This window comes from Pleurodeles waltl, chromosome 2_1 (assembly GCF_031143425.1).
Source record: "Pleurodeles waltl isolate 20211129_DDA chromosome 2_1, aPleWal1.hap1.20221129, whole genome shotgun sequence".
NCBI lineage: Eukaryota > Metazoa > Chordata > Amphibia > Caudata > Salamandridae > Pleurodeles > Pleurodeles waltl.
Window position 1 is genome coordinate 685,313,652 of NC_090438.1, and position 18,162 is coordinate 685,331,813.

General features: G+C 42.3%; 1 protein-coding gene across 7 annotated transcripts in view; it reads left to right on the plus strand.

Moving 5' to 3' along the window:
* The window catches only part of COBL (cordon-bleu WH2 repeat protein), an 890,550-nt gene that overhangs the window by 466,284 nt on the left and 406,104 nt on the right, over positions 1 to 18,162 (plus strand). For all 7 annotated transcript variants that reach the window (XM_069216764.1, XM_069216715.1, XM_069216757.1 and 4 more), the window contains one exon: positions 13,136 to 13,230. In XM_069216764.1, the coding sequence (XP_069072865.1) occupies positions 13,136 to 13,230 (95 nt within the window). The remainder of the gene's footprint in view (positions 1 to 13,135; positions 13,231 to 18,162) is intronic.

Here is an 18,162-nt window from a genome sequence, read left to right on the forward strand (position 1 = left end):
AATTGGTTATTTGCAGTACCAGAGTTGTAGATATGTTGCATATATCTTTTCTCTCAAACGTGAGATGCTGTGCAAGAAGTAGTATTTATTCGGAGTTCAGGGAAACATCAGAATTCTGGCATCTGGATTTTGTAATGGACAGAGGACATTGTTATCGACACACTTCCTGATCAGTATTTTCCCCACTTTTTGCATTATCTAATTACATATATTTAGGAATTAAGTCAGATTAGGAGGTTACCCTTAGTTTGGGCCAAGTGCAAATGAAAGCAGCCAACACCCTCATCTCGTAAAGTTCGGATTTTATAAATGTGCCTTACAATGCATCATTTGTCACACATTTCCCAAAAAAATCTTAAGGGAAGAAAAATGTATTCAAATATATGTAGCAGAACATGTACTGGATGCTTTGAAATCTAATCACCCACTGCAGCTTGTTTTTCAAAAACATTCTTGCTGGTAGAGACCCCCTATGCATAACCTGATGATCGCTGCCTCTCAAACTTTTATTGACATCTTTCACTTTATCGTCACTGGGGGGGCCATGTCCACCCCAGCATGTACTGCAGACTCTGGAACTGCTTGGCCAGTTCACAAAACAGAAGGTGTTCAGAAAGTGAAACGTCATTGAAAAGTATATAGTCAGTGAGAATCATAAAATAGGGATTTCATGCACCAGTATAGGGAATTGTAGAACTGTGACTTCAATTGTGCACTTTCAACAGGTTCTGGCCACCGACAGAGCCTTCTGGGTGGTCAATGTTATGCAATTGTCCCAGGTGTTAAAATGTGTGATTTCAGCCCTCCATCGGATAAAACACTTTGTAGCAACAGCAGAGATGCAAGCCGCAACAAGCAGGCCCGAGAGTCTCTCTATCGTGAACTTGACTACCAATGTATAAAAAAATTAAAAAAAGGAAAAAACTCTAAAATATCACTTTTAAGCTTGACCCAGAATCTCATAGACAAAATGTAAACTAGCCTGAAGACAAAAATGCACCAAACCCGACCCACTTCATCTTTACTAACAGTCCTGTAGTGTGGAAGCTTCCTTTCCAGTCATACCTAACTTGTTTGGAAATTCATGTTGGCCATCTTCTTGACCTGATTGCCAGAGAAACCAAGGAAAACTCACCATCAGCAGTGCTTAATTTGTGAAAAACATAAGTGCCAGGGCCCTCGTTAGAACACTGCAGCTTGCACCATCCATTGCCCCTACCAGTGCTCCCAATGGCCGTGCTGACACAACTACTATCACACTCCTACAAGTGTTAAAATTAAGACTATTCCAGGCCTCCAAAGTTATAAGAATTACTTGGTTGGCAGATATGAGTCATTGTTGATTGATATTGACCAGCTGGTGTGCTTATATCTAAATATGGGCAGACAGCACCACCATGTGGCAGACTATCATAAGCCCTGGTGCTGACAAGTGCCAGTGCTGAGCACTGGAAACCACTGGCTCAAATTAAGCACTGACCATCTGTGTCTATGGCAAAGTCAGCCTCTTAGTTCAGACCAATGAATGGATATTCGTGATCTTTCGATACATGGCCCAGCACCTCAAAAAGATAACAATGTTTATCCTTGAAACTGTGATTCCAACTTGGCCACCACTTCCACACACTACATCAGCCAAGAAACGTACTTATCACACCACCTTTCATGCTCTGGCCACCCCACTTCGTGCTCCAATATCTGGCCTCCTGCCATACCCACCCTACCCACAAAACCCATGTGCCACAAACAGCCTGTGGCTCAACCAGTCACCGGGGTAACTGCTCATGAACATGATTCCGTGCCCACTATCCCCTCCTAGCCACGTGAATCTAACCTTTCTTCATCCATATTCCCCCCTACAAAACCTAGTGCCACTACAGAGCTGCATCCGACTGTACAACCAATCCGTTGCATAAGACATATCTTCAATATACTTTGTTCATTTTGGCTTAAAACCCCAGGGCCTCCTAGCGGAACGCTTCTTGAGTTCTGCTTCCAGTCTGAGCCCATCCTCCGCCTGTTGCAGTTTTCTTGTTGCAGATTAATGTGCTAAAGTGCTGCAAATAAGAAATCTAAGCAAAGTTAAAGATTCCTTTGTGAATGTTTTCTGTTTTTTGCCAGTGTCGTTTGTCACAAGTATTTTGTTGGTTTTCTGTTACTGTCCCTAATTCCTAAGGACTTTTCCCAGTTTCCCCGCGCAGCTTTTCTGCCAGCATTGTCACGTGTCTTTAGTTCCACGAGATAACAACTAGTTAAAAAGTGTCTTTTCTACAATAGTTTTTCCGTTTACATTTCTGTAATTAACGCGATGTTAAAACCCGTTTCCGTTTTACGCAATGTACACACTTTAGAAAGATGGAATTATTAGGTTATTTTGGAACCAGTGGTCTACGCGCAGAAAAATTGTTTGTAATCTTTGAAGTAGGACACAAGTACTTGGGGGCGTGGGGGTTGTGGACAACAAGAGATGGGGCCAGCATGTACAGCGTGGCTAGAAAAGGCCTTGAGCTGGCCAATAGCTATAACATAATAAATAAAAACGACATGGCCCAGGATGCAAACTATTAGAAAATCCAAATGTGGATTAAGTGTCACTGGCATGAGACCTTCTGGCAGCTTGTGTTGCTTCTGCATGTAAAGTAAGCAGTCACTGACTTGACATGGAGTTACCACATTCTTGGATGGAGAAGTGACTCAGAGTAGCGTGGAGTGTGGGGGGAGGAGAGTAGCAATGAGGCTTTGTGTTAAAGTAGAAAGTATGGTGACGCCGAGCCCAGTAGTTTCCATCCACTTCGACCTCTGGCTGGAAGTCCCAGCTGCAGCTCCCACTGCTTCAGTAGCAAGCACTGAGTCTTGCTACCTTTCCCACACATCCCTTGTCTTCGATAAGTTACCTCACAATGCGTTAGGTTAGATTCCTGTGATAATAACGGCCCTAAAGGGCGGCATGGTTTCACATGTCAATCTGTTTTTTACACGAATGCAGTGGCGGCTCCGTCGCCCCCTGCCAGCAGCAGCAAACCTTTTACTACAGAACAATAATAAACTGTGTTTATTATCGTTTTGAGGCAAAAGGGGCAGGGTTTTGGGGATGACGGGGACGAGGGGAGTGCACTGAGCACTTCCCTCATTGCTCATGTATGTTTGGCCGGCCGTCTCAGGCTGGCCAAACACACATGCGCACTGTGCTCTCTCCAGCCCGGCACTGTGTTGTTGAGCTGGAGAGAGCAGGCACAGGCTTCCAGTCTCCCAGCCAATCCTAATGCTGCTCTGAGCAGCGTCAGGATTGACCGCAGGGCAGACTGGGAGCGGCGTGGTGGTGGTGGCAGCGGCAGTGATGGCGAGTGAGGGTAAGTGTATTTTTTTAACTAAATTAATTCCTCCCCGCCTCGCACGTGCCGCACTAACCCGCTCCTTCAAAGTCCTGCGAGCAGCTCCTGCACTAATGTTATTTTTGTTACATTTTTTCGACAATATACTTGTCATAGCGAAGTCTGCCAGGAGAGGCCTGCTGGGAGAGGCCCTTGCGTCCCTTCCACTTGATAATTGCTGTACAGAGTAGGGGCCCAAAAAAAAAAGGGAATTCCTTAAATCAGAGAGTGCTTGGCCCCTGCTGCATTTTTTGCCTTTTTTGGCTCAAGTTGAGAATGTATTTTTAAAGGAAGTTTACATAGCTGACTTTTAAGGAAAGGACATGTAATGATTTCGTCAATGTGTGGTCGTAGGAAAGTATTGATGTAGGTGTAGAGCTTTAAATGGAAATATAGAAGTGCAGGTACTCTCTTTCCAGAGTACCTATTTGCTGCTGAGGAGAGTCGGTACTCCCCCATTAAATGTTTTGCAGCTGTGCTGAGAAGTGGAGGTACTCTCACTTTTATAAATATAGAAGTGCAGGTAACCAGTACCGGACAGTACCTGCCCATTTAAAGCACTGTGTAGGTGGCAGCTGAAACACTACTGCTGACAAATTCATCAGCAGCCGACTGGACATCAACCCTGCTAATGCTGGATCAGCGAGTTCCAACAGAGGGTGAGGGACTGGTCCCCGTCTTGTTTGGGGCCTGCCCCCTGCTGGCAAGTGCCACCTATGTGTAGGTGTTCAGTTTCTCTATTAGCATCGCTATAGGTAAAGAAGTGTGTCTAAGACACATTTAGCAGGACACTAGGGCTGCAGCTCACTCTGCCCAAGCAAAAGGTGGCTCCATGCAGGAACGTCTGTAAGGATCATGATCACAGTACGTAGGGCTGTAAGACCGACATCCTGCAGGGCCCTCTCGAAACATCCCTCTGGGCTACCTCAGGCTAAGTCCACTCCTGGAAGGCAGAGGACAAAAGAGCATGCCCGTCCACTTCTGTCGCATTCTAGCTCTCACTTTTACCGGAAACCCGGAAACAGCTTTTTCCACGATTTTTGCTTTTATACAGAGTGCACAAATATCCGACCGATTTTAAGTAAAAATTAATAACCTCCAAAACATTTCTCAAAGTCGCTAGAGTCCTTCTTTTCTCAAATTTCAGATTTATTTTTCAAAAATGACAGAAGTACAAAATGCGCCCCCTCCGCCCCCTTTTGTTAAGCTGCCCTCCTGCTCTCTTTCAAAGCCTTTATAATCTCAGAATACCCAGAAACGCTTCCAGGAAACTAGGTCACCTTTTCAGGGAGACATAACCACGCCCCCTGACCTTGGAGTGAGTGAACTGCATCAAAGATGTTCGGCACTGCTGGGCGATCTTCAGATTGTATCAGGAGGTCATGCTGGCCCATGAATTGCTATGGAAGAGCCCAAACACCCACTGTGACCCTGAACCCTAAATATTATTTATGAAAGGCCTTTAAATAAAAATACAGCTCTTTCTGAAACAAGTCACGTTATTTTCACTGTACCTCCAACGTCTTGTGACATCTTTTGTTTAATTTTATTTCCGTTGTGGATTTATTTTCTTTTTGTGCCCATTTTACGGTTACTGAGGAAAACCTGAACTGGTGATGGGTAGGTGCAGGGGATTAAACATGTGTTTATCAATCTGTAAAATGCATGTGTAGCTGAATACAGGGATATTCAATGGTCTTGTGGACCCCAAGTGGTCCGATTGAGCAAGAGGTGCCGTGAGAGCTCCAGAAGGGGGAGCAGTGATGTTTGATGGACCTACCTCCAGAATTACTTCATTTCAGCGGGTGTATGGTCAGCATGGTCTGGGTGGCTCTCTGTAGGTGCTGGGTTGGCTGGCAGCAGTGGGTGTTTATGAGGAGGTAGGCAGACGCTTGGTGCATGAATTATTTATGGGTTAGTCCAGGATGACCGGGCGTTAGGTAAGTTTTTTTTTTACCATCTGCCATGACAAATTTCGGTAGATTACGCATGCGTACCGGTTTTCAGAGAGGGTCGAGTGATCACAGAGGGTGCAACTCTTCAGGCACTGGAAAGCAGAATTAGCAGCCCTTAGCAGAAAACAATTTAGTTAACAGACATGAAACTGTGTAAAATATGCATTTAATTCCCCCCTGCTCTATATTGTCTGTTTCCCTTGAGTGAGTGCTGACATGTAAGCTATTCTATGCCTCCTGTTGGTTGCTAATTCGTTAAAAATAAGGTCCTCCTAAGATAGTCACGTGATATTGAAGTGAATTCATGTTTCGGTTGAGTGGAGTTGGGTTTGCTTGGGTGAGAGGTGCAGACTCTTCAAAGGTGGAGATAAAGTTAGTAGTGTAGGTTCGGGCACACTGTAAATTGTTCCGAATTGTAGCAGAGAGTCCGGCACAGGCGCCTAAGTAGTGGGGTGGTGCTTGACTATTAGACATGTTTGCAAGATTATTCATGTATAGGAATGAAAATGCTTTGCTCACCTGGTGGATTTATTTTAAATTCTGAAAACCTATATCTCCCAGAAGGGCAGATTATTGCAGTAATAGTTGTGTATTTCACTTCTTTTACTTGCCAACTTTTATTTTCATTCCTCATCCCCTCTGTGCAGCATTAAAATAACAATTTATTCTTTAGTTCATTAATAATAGTTCAAACATCCACAAGGATTATTAAAGTGAGTGACTTTAGGCAGGGTTTTGAGTGGGTGGGGCCTGTCGGATCTAAGACAGGTAGTCATGAAAAACCGTCTTTAAAACTAGTTCCTACTAGACCCTTCAAGGCTTTAATGTTATATTTAAACACAATGTTCTATTTCTCAAAAATGATTTACAAATCCTCAAGGTAATCCATATCAGCGATGCAATCTGTGTTTGCATTTCATGTTTTACTTCATTTTCATTCCCTAGGAGTATTTGTTTTTTTCCAGACGTGGTTCTGTGGGTTTTCCATGCAATGTATGATGTTCTGTTGTGCGTACATTGAACTGTCACCTCCAGATATCTGGGTGAATTCAGGTTGTGGGTGGGTGTTTGAAGACATGACTTGATTGTGGCCTGTGGAGCTGAGGCTGAAGGCAGTGCGAGTTTCTCATAGTGCAGGTCACTGGTTCATATAAGTGCTCAGACGACATGCTCATCCATTTCTTGGCCTCTCTGCAAAGAGCGATGGGCACATATCTGCCAACTATAATTGTGATTTTATGGCAAAGTGGGTGACGGAGGTATAGAGCTGCTGAAACATTGCCAGTATCAAAGAAATCGAAAATGCAGTGTTTACAGGTGTGCGGATGGGTGGTGTGCGCGTGGGGGATGGGATCGGGGGGAGGGGGAAGTGCAAGAGATGATCAGGATAGACGATAGAGTGAGAAGGCCGTGCTGAAGAGGAAAGAGGTGGTGTGTGAATTTCAGAAAGATCTGGGCAGACAAAGGGTGCAAAGATATAATAGGCTGAGAGACTGAATAGTAAAGTGGCGTGACGGGGGGAGCGGAAGTGGCTTAGACACTCCAGAAACCACCACCCAATCCACAGACATTAGTAATGTTTAATTCTCAGTCTCACAGTTTCTCTTCTAATTATTCACAACTAAATTATTGTTAATTATTTTGATTCTAATAATAAGTTCAAAACCAACAGGACTGACTTGCTTAAGACACTCAGGTACTGGCCAGGGAGCATGCTTTGCAAAGCACACGATTTCAGGTTTCATGTTCTAAGCCACGTCTTTAATTATAGAGGTCACGCCTCTTGGATATTATTTCTTGTCACGCTCCTTTTAGGAAAACCAGCCTTTTCGCCTCTCCTAAAGCACCGACTTTATGCGACCCTACTCAGCACCATACTGTGAGTCAGGGTTGCAGAGTGCGGACCTCACCACAGAGTCACGATCGGGGAGAAATGCATCTGCGGCTTGTCAAAATGCTGGCGCGTCCGCCTGCTTTTCCGTGCATCTAACCAGGTCTACTATCAGCACAGCCTCTATGAAAGAGTGAGCTTTTCTGAGCCAGACTCATGGCGCCATCTGCTGTCCATTGAGAGGAAACGGTGAATGTTATTATTGGAAACGAAATCACGGTAGGCTCCCGCTGCAGCCTGCAGACTTAACTGTTACTTCTAATGCCACTTTGTAGTTGCGATGCTAAAGATGCAGATAACAAGCAGAGGGCGTGTTTAAAGCACGATAAATATTTTCTAGAAAAATAAAGTGTGAAAACAAAATGTTTTACTGTGAAAAGGGAAATGTGAATTTTTCGGAAATTTGTTACAAAGAGAATTGATGTCTTCAGACAGGTGCCCTAAAATATTTCACTAAATACGATTATATTTATTAATTATGAACATAAGCATGTCCAAAGGGGCTGAAAGCCTGACTTATTGAACACACACAAGGATCTGGTGCAAGGGACGTGTTTGCAAGCGCAGTAAGAGGAACGTATGCTTCACCGCTTGCAACAATATTTCTTTCCTGGTTTCTTACCCCTTGACTTTGGGCCATTGTGTTATGTTTTCGTATCTTGAAATGAATGGATGGGTAGAGAGACTGGTCTGACAGATGAATGGTCGAGTGGGTGGTTGTGTGATTGAATCAACTGATAGACCAGTGGAGCACTGATGTTAGGATGGTTGGGTATATGGCTCGAGGGAAGGGAAGGTTGTTGTGAGAGACAATCTTTGGCTGAATAAGTGGTTAGATGGATGTACAGGCGGCTGGTATTAGTGACAGATGGAGATATGCATCATTAGATAGATCAGTTGATTGCTAGATAGATAGAAACATAGATAAATCATAGATAGATAGATGGATGGATGAATGGACAGGCGGACATTCAGATGTTTGTTGGGGGGTAGATTGATGGATAAATAGGTGGGTGGGTGAGAGATAGTTTGAGTTGGGTCCAGTGGTTTGCTAGTGATAGTTTTGCAAGTCTTTAAACACAGTCATCTAGTGATGCACTTTTCACATCGTGCCAGGCAGGGAGCTCATGCCAGTCTAGCACTGCCTGCCCATCAACGCACCAGGTGCAGAGACCACTCGGAGCTGGAAGGTCACTGTTAAATTCTCGACACCACCTCTAATTAATGAGGCCCGTCCTCACAGCTGCTAGAGGTGTTTTTATTGTAATTGCACTTATATAGCGCTTACTGGGCTATATGTACGAACACATTTTCCCATTGACACAGAATGGGGAAAACCCTTTGATACATCTGGCCCACTATTCCTGATAAAGCGTTGACCACTGTCCCGTCTGAAACCTGTACAGCTTTGTTTTTCCTTTTTTACAATTATTTTGATTTCTTTCTGAAGATTTCAATGTATTTACTGTATTGTTCATCTTGAGCGAAACACAGAAATATTGTTGCAGTCATCTCTCTATTCTGCCTGCTGCTGACATTCAAAATACAGAAACAAAAATAATTTTTAAAAAAATCATTAAAAAGTGAGCAGGACGGACTGAGCAATGATAAGCTGGTGTGAGAGCTGAGACATTTTAAGGCACGGGCAAAGTGAACTCTAGCCTAGGGCCCTAGCCTTTTAATGGGCCCGATAGAGCCAGTTCTGTTCTGCAGACATTTGTGCCCCGATGACATTGAACAATTCTTAAACAGATTGTTTTACCTACCGTTTTTCTTTAATGTGTTTTTAATATGGGTGATGTGTGAGAGCCTATTAGAGACATTTTGCAGACAAATGTGTTTGTTTCATGCAACACCCATCAAAAAAGTATCTTTTACATCAAAACAGGACCTTACATACGAGAAATTAGAAGGTGTCAAATCAGAGAGACTATTTGCAATAATATTAGTGAGATGCTGCTGTGTCACAATATTGAACACATATGTTATTATCCCTAAATATTAGATGTAACACATTTAGAATGTGAGGCAGTGTGCCTGTGCACTGCAAGTGACTTGGCCAAAGAGGGCACGAAAGAGCTGAAATTGGTCCATAAATGCAAAGCTGTTCTGAACAGGGGCCCTCAAAATACATTTGACCCAGAGCCCACAAAATCCTTGAGATGGCCCTGTGTGAGAGCAATACGGAGAGTGTGGGGGGAAGAGGTGTGAGGACGAAAACACTACTTATGGGCAACAACAAAAAAACATGAAGTGATAAATTACAAACAAATGTAGTTCCCTAATGTGAACAGTGGAAGGATACAAGTAACCCAGTCAAAAGCATGGTAATAATGGTATGATCCAGGAGCGGGACTAACACAAGAAGGGGAAGGGAAGCTATTGGATAAAAAGCAAGCAAATGAGATAGACATAAACGCTTACCAATGGTAAGCACTGGGCTGCCCCAAAGCCCACTCTAATTATTAGTACGTGCCCCATAGGATTTCAACAACAGTCAGGAAAATCTGTCTGTATGCGAGACCTAAAAATACCCAAACATAAGTTTGTGATGCATGCTCTTTTCAGAGTGAAACAGAGGAAACAGGCAAAGATACATTGAGGGGAGACTCGAACAGTGGTCAAGCCCCATCATAATGTTCACTGATTAAATACACCCTTCTGACGAGGGTGCAGAATAGGTGGCCTGATGGGACTGCAGGACTCAGACTGAGGGAATTTCTCAGGATTAGGGAAAGGGAGAGAGCACTGTGCTGCATGGGGTTGCACATTTTGGCAGGGCAGGTAACCCCAGAGCGGATGTAGGAAGGCTGCACAAGTGAACTCTTGCAACCAAGCAGATGGAGAGAGGTGCTGATGTCCTGCAAGGGAGTTAAGGGTGCAACAGTAAGGAAACATGTTCATAAGAGCAATGTGATACATTATGTCTCTCAGGGTTAGGGTGCAAGATAATATACTATGATAGTTATTGTGCAAGATAACATGTCCATTAGAACATGTCCATTAGGGTAACAGTGTGAATACATCCATCAGTGTTACTATATGAAGGGATGTGTGCATCAATGTTAATGAGTGCGGACATGTTCCTCAGACTTACTGTTCAAGAGAATGTCCACCAGGCGCTGTGTAAGAGAACATGCCCATCCGACTTACTGTGTAAGGGAGTACTTGAAATCGGAAATACTGCACAAGTGTACAAGGTGCATCGGGTTTACTGTGAGGGACACTATATTCATGGGTGCCTGTGCTGGTGAATGTTTTCAGTCGCGGTCTTGGCTGGGAGAATAACACCGCCAGCAGTTATCACAGAGTATGCTTTTGCGTTTTCATGCATCTGATTGGTCCAATCAAATCGGCCAGCCTGTGTTAATTTCCTATTTCCACTACTAGGCCACATTACAAGTTCAAGTATGAATTATGAGTTGTGAATTAATTAGCACACCCATACAACGTTCTCCTGCTAATTATAGCATGTTAAATCTACCAAAATGTAGTGCAGAAAACGGCCCGCAGAAAAGGACAAACCCTGCGGAATTCAGTGAGTTAAAAAAGTATTCTGCGTGTTATGCCTCATTTTTATGTTAAAACAGGAATTAGGAGGTTTTTACCACATGTGGTAAATATCTTACCCTGCGGTAGGGGTACTTCCTACGTGTGGAAAATACCCCGCCGTGTTCCGACCAGCTTATTATAATGTCCCCTGGATTTCAGGTCTGTCCGAGAAGAAACGGGGACATTCAAAGGGCGGCGTCTGTTTAGCGTAGCTTGGGCGGAAACATGTGCAGTGATTGTATTCACTTGTCAGGGCCCGGAGAGGGCAGGAAGGGATTTACTGAAGCCAGTTTTACCCGTGTTGCCTGTAGGGGGTGTAGACGAGGTTGCAGGATGCTTCAGCGGTGCAGATTCACAGATACAATGTACGGATTTAGTACTGTAAACCGCACTGAAGCTGCTGATTGAAATTTGCCTATTTTAAAGTAATCTGCCCGTCCGCAAGGATTACTTTTTTAATAGGTACCTTTATTAGTATTTTAAAATAACCCTTTCCCCTCAGCGTGACTAACTGTATTTTACTTTTTGTTATTGAGGTCACGGTAGATGGTGATGGTTTGAGAACATTTTATTCTTTTTGTTGTTGTTGTCATGGGGTTAATCTATCATGCAAATAAAATTATTACCGTAATACGAATGCTACAGTATACACTCATCAGAAGTAATTTTTGTAAGAGAGCTTCTGTCACTCTGCATGTTTACGGGTCGCATACAATGGTGTGCAGTGTTATAATTTATATAGTACATATGTGTCATGTGTGTCTTCTTAGTGTTGTGGAATTTCCGAATCTTGTTTTGAACAATACTGCTGTATTGTACAGCCCCATTAAACATAGCCGTCACCTTTACTATATACCACGGACTCTGCTCATCAGAGATACTGCGCTAGTTAAGATATACATCAGAGTAAATGCCACCTGACCCTGTGGGCTAATTGTTTGTCCTAGTGAAATCTCGTGTCAGATCTACTTTGCTTGGGAAATTCACACCTGGCTAGCATAGTAGAGAACATACCTTTGTCTCAGGATGAGTCAGAATAACTGCACCACGGATAACACCAGAGAGGAAAACGCTTGTGAAATGCATGGTTCCATAGAAATGATGAGATCAGTTCACAGATGTGCCCAGTGGGTAGATTACTTTCACTTTTTGTGTAATTTTTTATTTATAAATATGCCTCTGCTCCCTCTACAAACCTGCATCACTTTCTTAATGTGCTCCATCCTCTGCAAATGCAGTCAGTTTCAACGCCTTGCAACCAAGATGAAGACTCATGCAGGAGCATCTCCAGACTGAATTCCAGGAACTGTTTAAGGAGAAGGTTAGATTCCAGGCTTTTTAAAGTTAGGCCTCACTGACATGGATGTCAATCCCATACTTAATCTGCCAGGCTGCATCTTTCCTCCTCATCGCAATTCACCAATCGCCTGCATGTCCCCTGTAAAGAGTGACCCTCTCAGCCTTACCACCAGGCACACTTATGTAATCCTCTCCTTTCTTCTTCTGGCCATTGTGATTTTTTCTTTCTCCTCCCTCTCATCTTGTCCATGATAGCCCCATCCTACACTCTGTATCCACTCATCATGCCCCCTCTCAATAAATGTAACAACCCAACCTTTTAAAATGCTCTGTTGATTATAGTTAACCTACATTTTCACTTTAAAGTCTAAAAATGCTAAGAATCAGTCCAAGACAGACTCAAAGGATATTTTCCACCACCTCAAAATAGCCCCCTGTTCAGATCTAAGAGGATAAGGTTGAAGTATTCTGAACTTTCTTCTGAAAACCTCCAAATACACATCTTCCAAAATTGTCTAAAGAAAATTTCATTTTTTAGAACTGGCTTGACAAATTGGCAGTCTGCAGAGTAGATCTATTGTTACTGAATCTTTAAAATATACATAGACTGGGCTTTGGCTCCGCCCAAAGAAGTATTTCGCTCTCACCTCATGTTTTTGGCTGTTTGGTATATCATTTCTTCTCCTATAAGGTGTTTGGACTCCAATCCATGAAGGACTATTTTCCATCTCAGAAGTACTCTGAATTATCACACATTAAATTATTTGTCTGATAGATACGTTGTAAACAGAAAACAATTGTTTTTATTTTATTATTTCACAGCATCAGCGTTTTTTTCATGTTTTAATAATGACTCAAGCTATCCCTAGTGGCATTGTCAATTCCTGTTTGATCAAAGTATTGTACTGTTGGTAGCCAAGGGTTTAGGAAAGCGCCTAACTCCCTTCTCTATCTGAAGCAGAAGTGTGCCTGTCATACAGTCACATATTGTTTCAATTATATTTAGCAAAATAATTGTGTTTATTTTATGAACATAGAAACCAATAACTTAACTGTATTTCTTTCAGAGGCAAATCGAAACCTTTCAGTAAGAAGTGACTCAATTGACAAAGAAAAAAGAGGTCTTCTTGGAATTTTCAGAGTCAATATAAGAAATAATAAGGTAAGAATTGAGTAACCATATATTTCTCATGTATCATGAGAAAGGAACGTGCAGTGACACTTTGGGGCATATCTATGCTAGTGCCATTGAGAATAAATTCATGCATTTGCACTATCCTGTTTGGGGGAGGTGTGTGTGGTCCATTTGCTGGCCAAATAAACCACAACCTTTATTTCAGAGTACCCATTTCTTTCTTTCTTTGAACAGTTGATTGAATATCTATCTATCTATCTATCTATCTATCTATCTATCTATCTATCTATCTATCTATCTATCTATCTATCTATCTATCTATCTATCTATCTATCTATCTATCTATCTATCTATCTGTCTTTCTATCTTTTCACATAGTCACTGAAAAAAAACCAAGGATAAGAACTAATGTTAAAAAAAAAACTGAAAACCACTGAAATGCACCATTTATAGTTTCGTCAGTTAACTATAACTTGCTCACCCATAATGCACTGCAATATTATGTTCTTTAAATCGGATGAGTTGTCATCAATTATGTGACTTAACATGTCATGAAGGATGTATTTTGTAGCATCTTACCTCTTGTCTAAGTTCAACATCTAACTATAACGTCACTTAAACCTTTGTTTTTTTCACTGCATTACAGGGACTGACCTCACAGTCCTGCCCTGTGCCCAACCCTCCACTTAGCACCCATTTCCCTGCTGCGCATGGCCAAGGAGGTGGCCACTTGGCCTGTGCCCAATTCTCATCAGACTTTCCTCTGCAGACCCCGTGCCACCATTGTGCACAAATTGCGTAGCAAGTGTTGCCTGCAGGGCTTGGCCTCACAGCCAGCCCCTGCAGTCAACCCTGTGTATGTGCCCAACCTCCGCTACACACAGAATTTGTATACCAAAATATTTACTATTTTAAAACTAAGGAGTTGTTAAGTGACTGAGAAGATCGATGGAGTGAGTAAACCGATGTGGGAAGGGGATGTTGTACTTACATAGACATCTCCCACTTTACCTATTTTTAAACCCTTTAAAAATACATTACACCTTAAAATATTTAAAAAACATGCCTGCCCTCACATTTTAAACCACTGGTTTTATACCATCATCAACAGCCCAAGGCTCAGTTATTGTAGCCTGCTCTTCAGGAAAGGTTTTAAATTTAACAGCTTCCTTTCCAACAAAATGGCGTTTTGGAGTGCCTCACATTTGTCTTTAATTCAAAATGTTAGTGCTCTAGTTGTTCATTAGAAACCTGTAGTGAAGATGCAGTTGATCACTAGAAAGTTAACTGACATGCTGCTGCTTCTGTCGGAAGTGCACGTCTTACTCAGAATATCAGACATTGTACTCACATGGCTGTGGAATATAGTGTGCATTTACAGAAAATATTCTCCTATTTTAGTTTCTGGAGTACCCTTAACCTCTATGAGAATATCTTGAGAGAAAACCATTTTAGCAGAGGATCAGCATTTTTTCACAGGGTAAAATCACCTCAGAACACACCATAATTCCTTAACTTATTATGGTACCACCAACAAATGATTTATACTGTGACTAAAATCTGTTATAATCTTATGTGTCACTGTTTGTGACCCTCAAAAGCAAGCTTCCACTACAATGCATTTTACTAGGGTCCATATCTCTGAGTCCTGTAATGGCTGTAATAGCTGTCACAACATGTTGTCCATCTTGTGAAGAGCCATTCAAGATTGACCTTTAAATTGTCCAATCAGAGCATATCTGGACCCCTACGGTCCAGATATATCTAACTTTTTCTGGTGCTTACCCCCAGGCCCACCCTGGCCACCAGTTTAAATGCTAATTTCTCAAAACTACTGATCAGATTTACACCTAATAACAAAAAGCCCACTTTCTCAGTAAATTTCTAAGTTTCTGCCAAATTGGGTGTAATTCCGTTCAGCCTTTTTTCTGTATTGGAGAGCATACTTTCCTATGTGAATGAAAATGGAAAGTCAAAGTTTTGCCCCTGTCTCCCTTTTTCTTAGTCTCAAATTGATGGATCAGTGTGAAACTTTCCATGAAGGGGCCAAAGTGGATAAACCTTTTTTGGAAGTTTTGAGCAAATTAGTTGAATAGCACCAAAGCTATTAGCAAACAAAAGATGTTTTTTCAACAGACAGTCTTACTTAAGTATCACTACTCTTGCGCTATTAGTGTATTTATATATTCACTAAAAAAGCAAAGGGTAAAGTGATATTGTATTTAGGATTAGTAATAAAATCTTAGCTGTTCTTAAAAAAGGAGAAATTCATTGAAAAATCTAAAGGTTAAAGTGATGTTATAATTAGGTGTTGAAATGAGAACTGATCTTTAAAAACCTAAAAAGCACTGAAATTAGCCAGTTGTACTGTCGTCAACTAACTATAACTTGCTTCCCGTCATGCACTGCTTATGAACTCATATTACATCCCTCATGACGTCTTAAATGACATAATTAAAAACAACATCACTTAATTCATTGTTTTTTTCAGTGAATTTCAGATACTTTGATCATATTCAAAGTTGAGCATACCTCCAAGCTCCTCTGGCAACCTGCAGCCAATGTCCCTTCTGCGCCTGACCTTCGGCACCCAACCCACCTGCAGCCGCCCAACCCCCACTGCCCATGGTACTTAACCATGGGAAGCAGGGGGTTGGAACGAGGGTCTGGTGTCCAGCAATACCCTGTGCCCAACCCTAAGAGGCACCTAACTTCCTGTTGGTGGCCAACCACCCTACTTTGCACAGCCACTTGTAGTGGGTGTATGTGTATGGCCTTTGGCCGTGCTCAGCACCCTCCGCCTCCCCCCAAAGATGTCAAGTCGCCCCCCCCCAAGGCCCCTCAACACCCTGCTGCACACAACCTTCAGCATTGTGCAGCAGACAGCGCCCAACCCACTGCAGGCATCCATTCCCACAGTGCATGGCCTGGGGCCTGCACAAAGGCAGTTAGCCGCAGGGTCTTGTCTATGACTACACTCTTGTAATTCTTTTATTAAATGGTGGCCTTACTGATAGTGTAATATGGAAGACCCAAAATAACATATATTTTGTCATTTAACTGAAGGCAGGGTCTCTTTGGGACCCGAGCACATGGTCACGGGTGTCAGGGTGTTCCTAACCTGCCCCTTCTGCGGCCTTTTGAACATTTTTCCAGCACTTGGAGACTGAGTCCCCAAGTACTGTAAAGGCGGACTACAACATTTTTTTTTTCAGTGTTGTGGCCACCCATTCCGGCAATTCAGTATCATGGTTTTAGCACCGGTACTGCAGTACCGAAATGACATACAGGAGAAAAAGATCCCTCAGCTAATCAGAATGGCCTAATTTTTCTATATTTTGGTATTTTACCAATACAAAGCAGTAATACTGTGTCTAGAAAGGTAAAAGACTTTTGTCATTTTTCAGCTCAGCGTGAATGGCACTGTGCCACTCCTATGCTTAGAAACTCTGCAGAAAAAACAGACATTCAAGGTGAGCAGAATGCTACTTTTGCAAGCCTTTACCATTAACTATTGCGGAAAAGAGAGCATTCTGATTGGCTGGCTAGCTCCCAGTGGTACACTCCTGGCACCAATGAGTCTATAAACTTTAACATTTGGACTGATTGTTCAAATTCTGCTGTGGCTGTGAGACTATTCTCTAGTCAAGATATGTCAACCTTTTATTACTAACATTCTTGTGTCACAGATTTAATTAATCATAATTAGGTTTAGGGGAAGCTTCATTCCCGTTTGTATGGACAACTTTGAAGTGTATTTTTCATTTCTGTTCCAGTGCTGATTTACTACACAGAGCCCCATAGAGATTTGTGATAAAATTCATTCTTCAAATCTCAATTGACCATTGCAGTGCCACAGATTGTGGCAGTGCCACAGATTGTGGAAAAGGATTTGGGAGATTTCTGATTGTAACACCCAAGGCCGGACTGGCCGGACCCGACATTGGGCGTTTCCCCAGGAGGCTAGAAGGGCAGAGGGGCCGCTTTCGTTATTGGGAGGGAGGCGGTTTTGTAGCAGTGCAGCGGTCTTAAAAGCACTGCAGAGTTCCTTGTATATCCAACAGTTTTAAGGCAACAACAAAAGTGTCAAGATATCTCTGGTGATTAATCTAGCTGCTGGAGAGAGATTGGAGTTTTGTCTAGTGGCAATTTTGATTCATCTAAAGTAGCGCAGAGGGTTAAAATGCCTGCTGCAAGGAACATGTACTATGCAAATTACAGAACAGTATTTTATGTGCATAACTCAGTGGAGTACTGCTTCTATCATAGGGATTCTTTTGTTACTGTGCAGTTCATAGGATACACTCATAATCAAGCACAGTGAGATATGAACAGTCATCAACGAGCTGCATGCAAACTGCATAGTAGGGGTTAGAAAGTTGTGTTTTTTCAGGCTTTGATTATCCCACGTTCGCTACAAAGGGTTTGTTTGGGTAGAAATAAATTGTTATTAGTACAGTCAACCCTAACCACTGTGTTTCGTTCTGAATCCGGAGTTCATGCTTACCTAGACCAAGCACTCTTAAGAAATGCCTACCAGTATGGATGATGTGAATCCTACACCTTGTAGCCACCTTTGTCTTCATAACATTTTCTATACACTGATTTACACACGTTATAATTCATTGCCTCTGTAAGTGTGTGTGATGTAAAGTGCTTCAACACCCTACGCTGGAAAGAGAGGCACTATAAAAACAAATCAAATACATGTGAGAGAGGGCCTTATAGAGAGATGAGAGGCACTGTTATAGGGTGGTGGTGAGGGAATCATTGAAGATCCCCAATAAAGATTGCTGTAACCTGGTGCACTGTATGGTCATCATTTACTATGCTTTTAAAACTAATACAATTGAATATATAATAAAAAAACGTGTTGTACAATGCATCGTTTTTGTCATTTTTTTCCAAATTTTCTTGAGGGTGCGAGAGACACCTCCCCTCCCAAGCCCCATTGTAGAG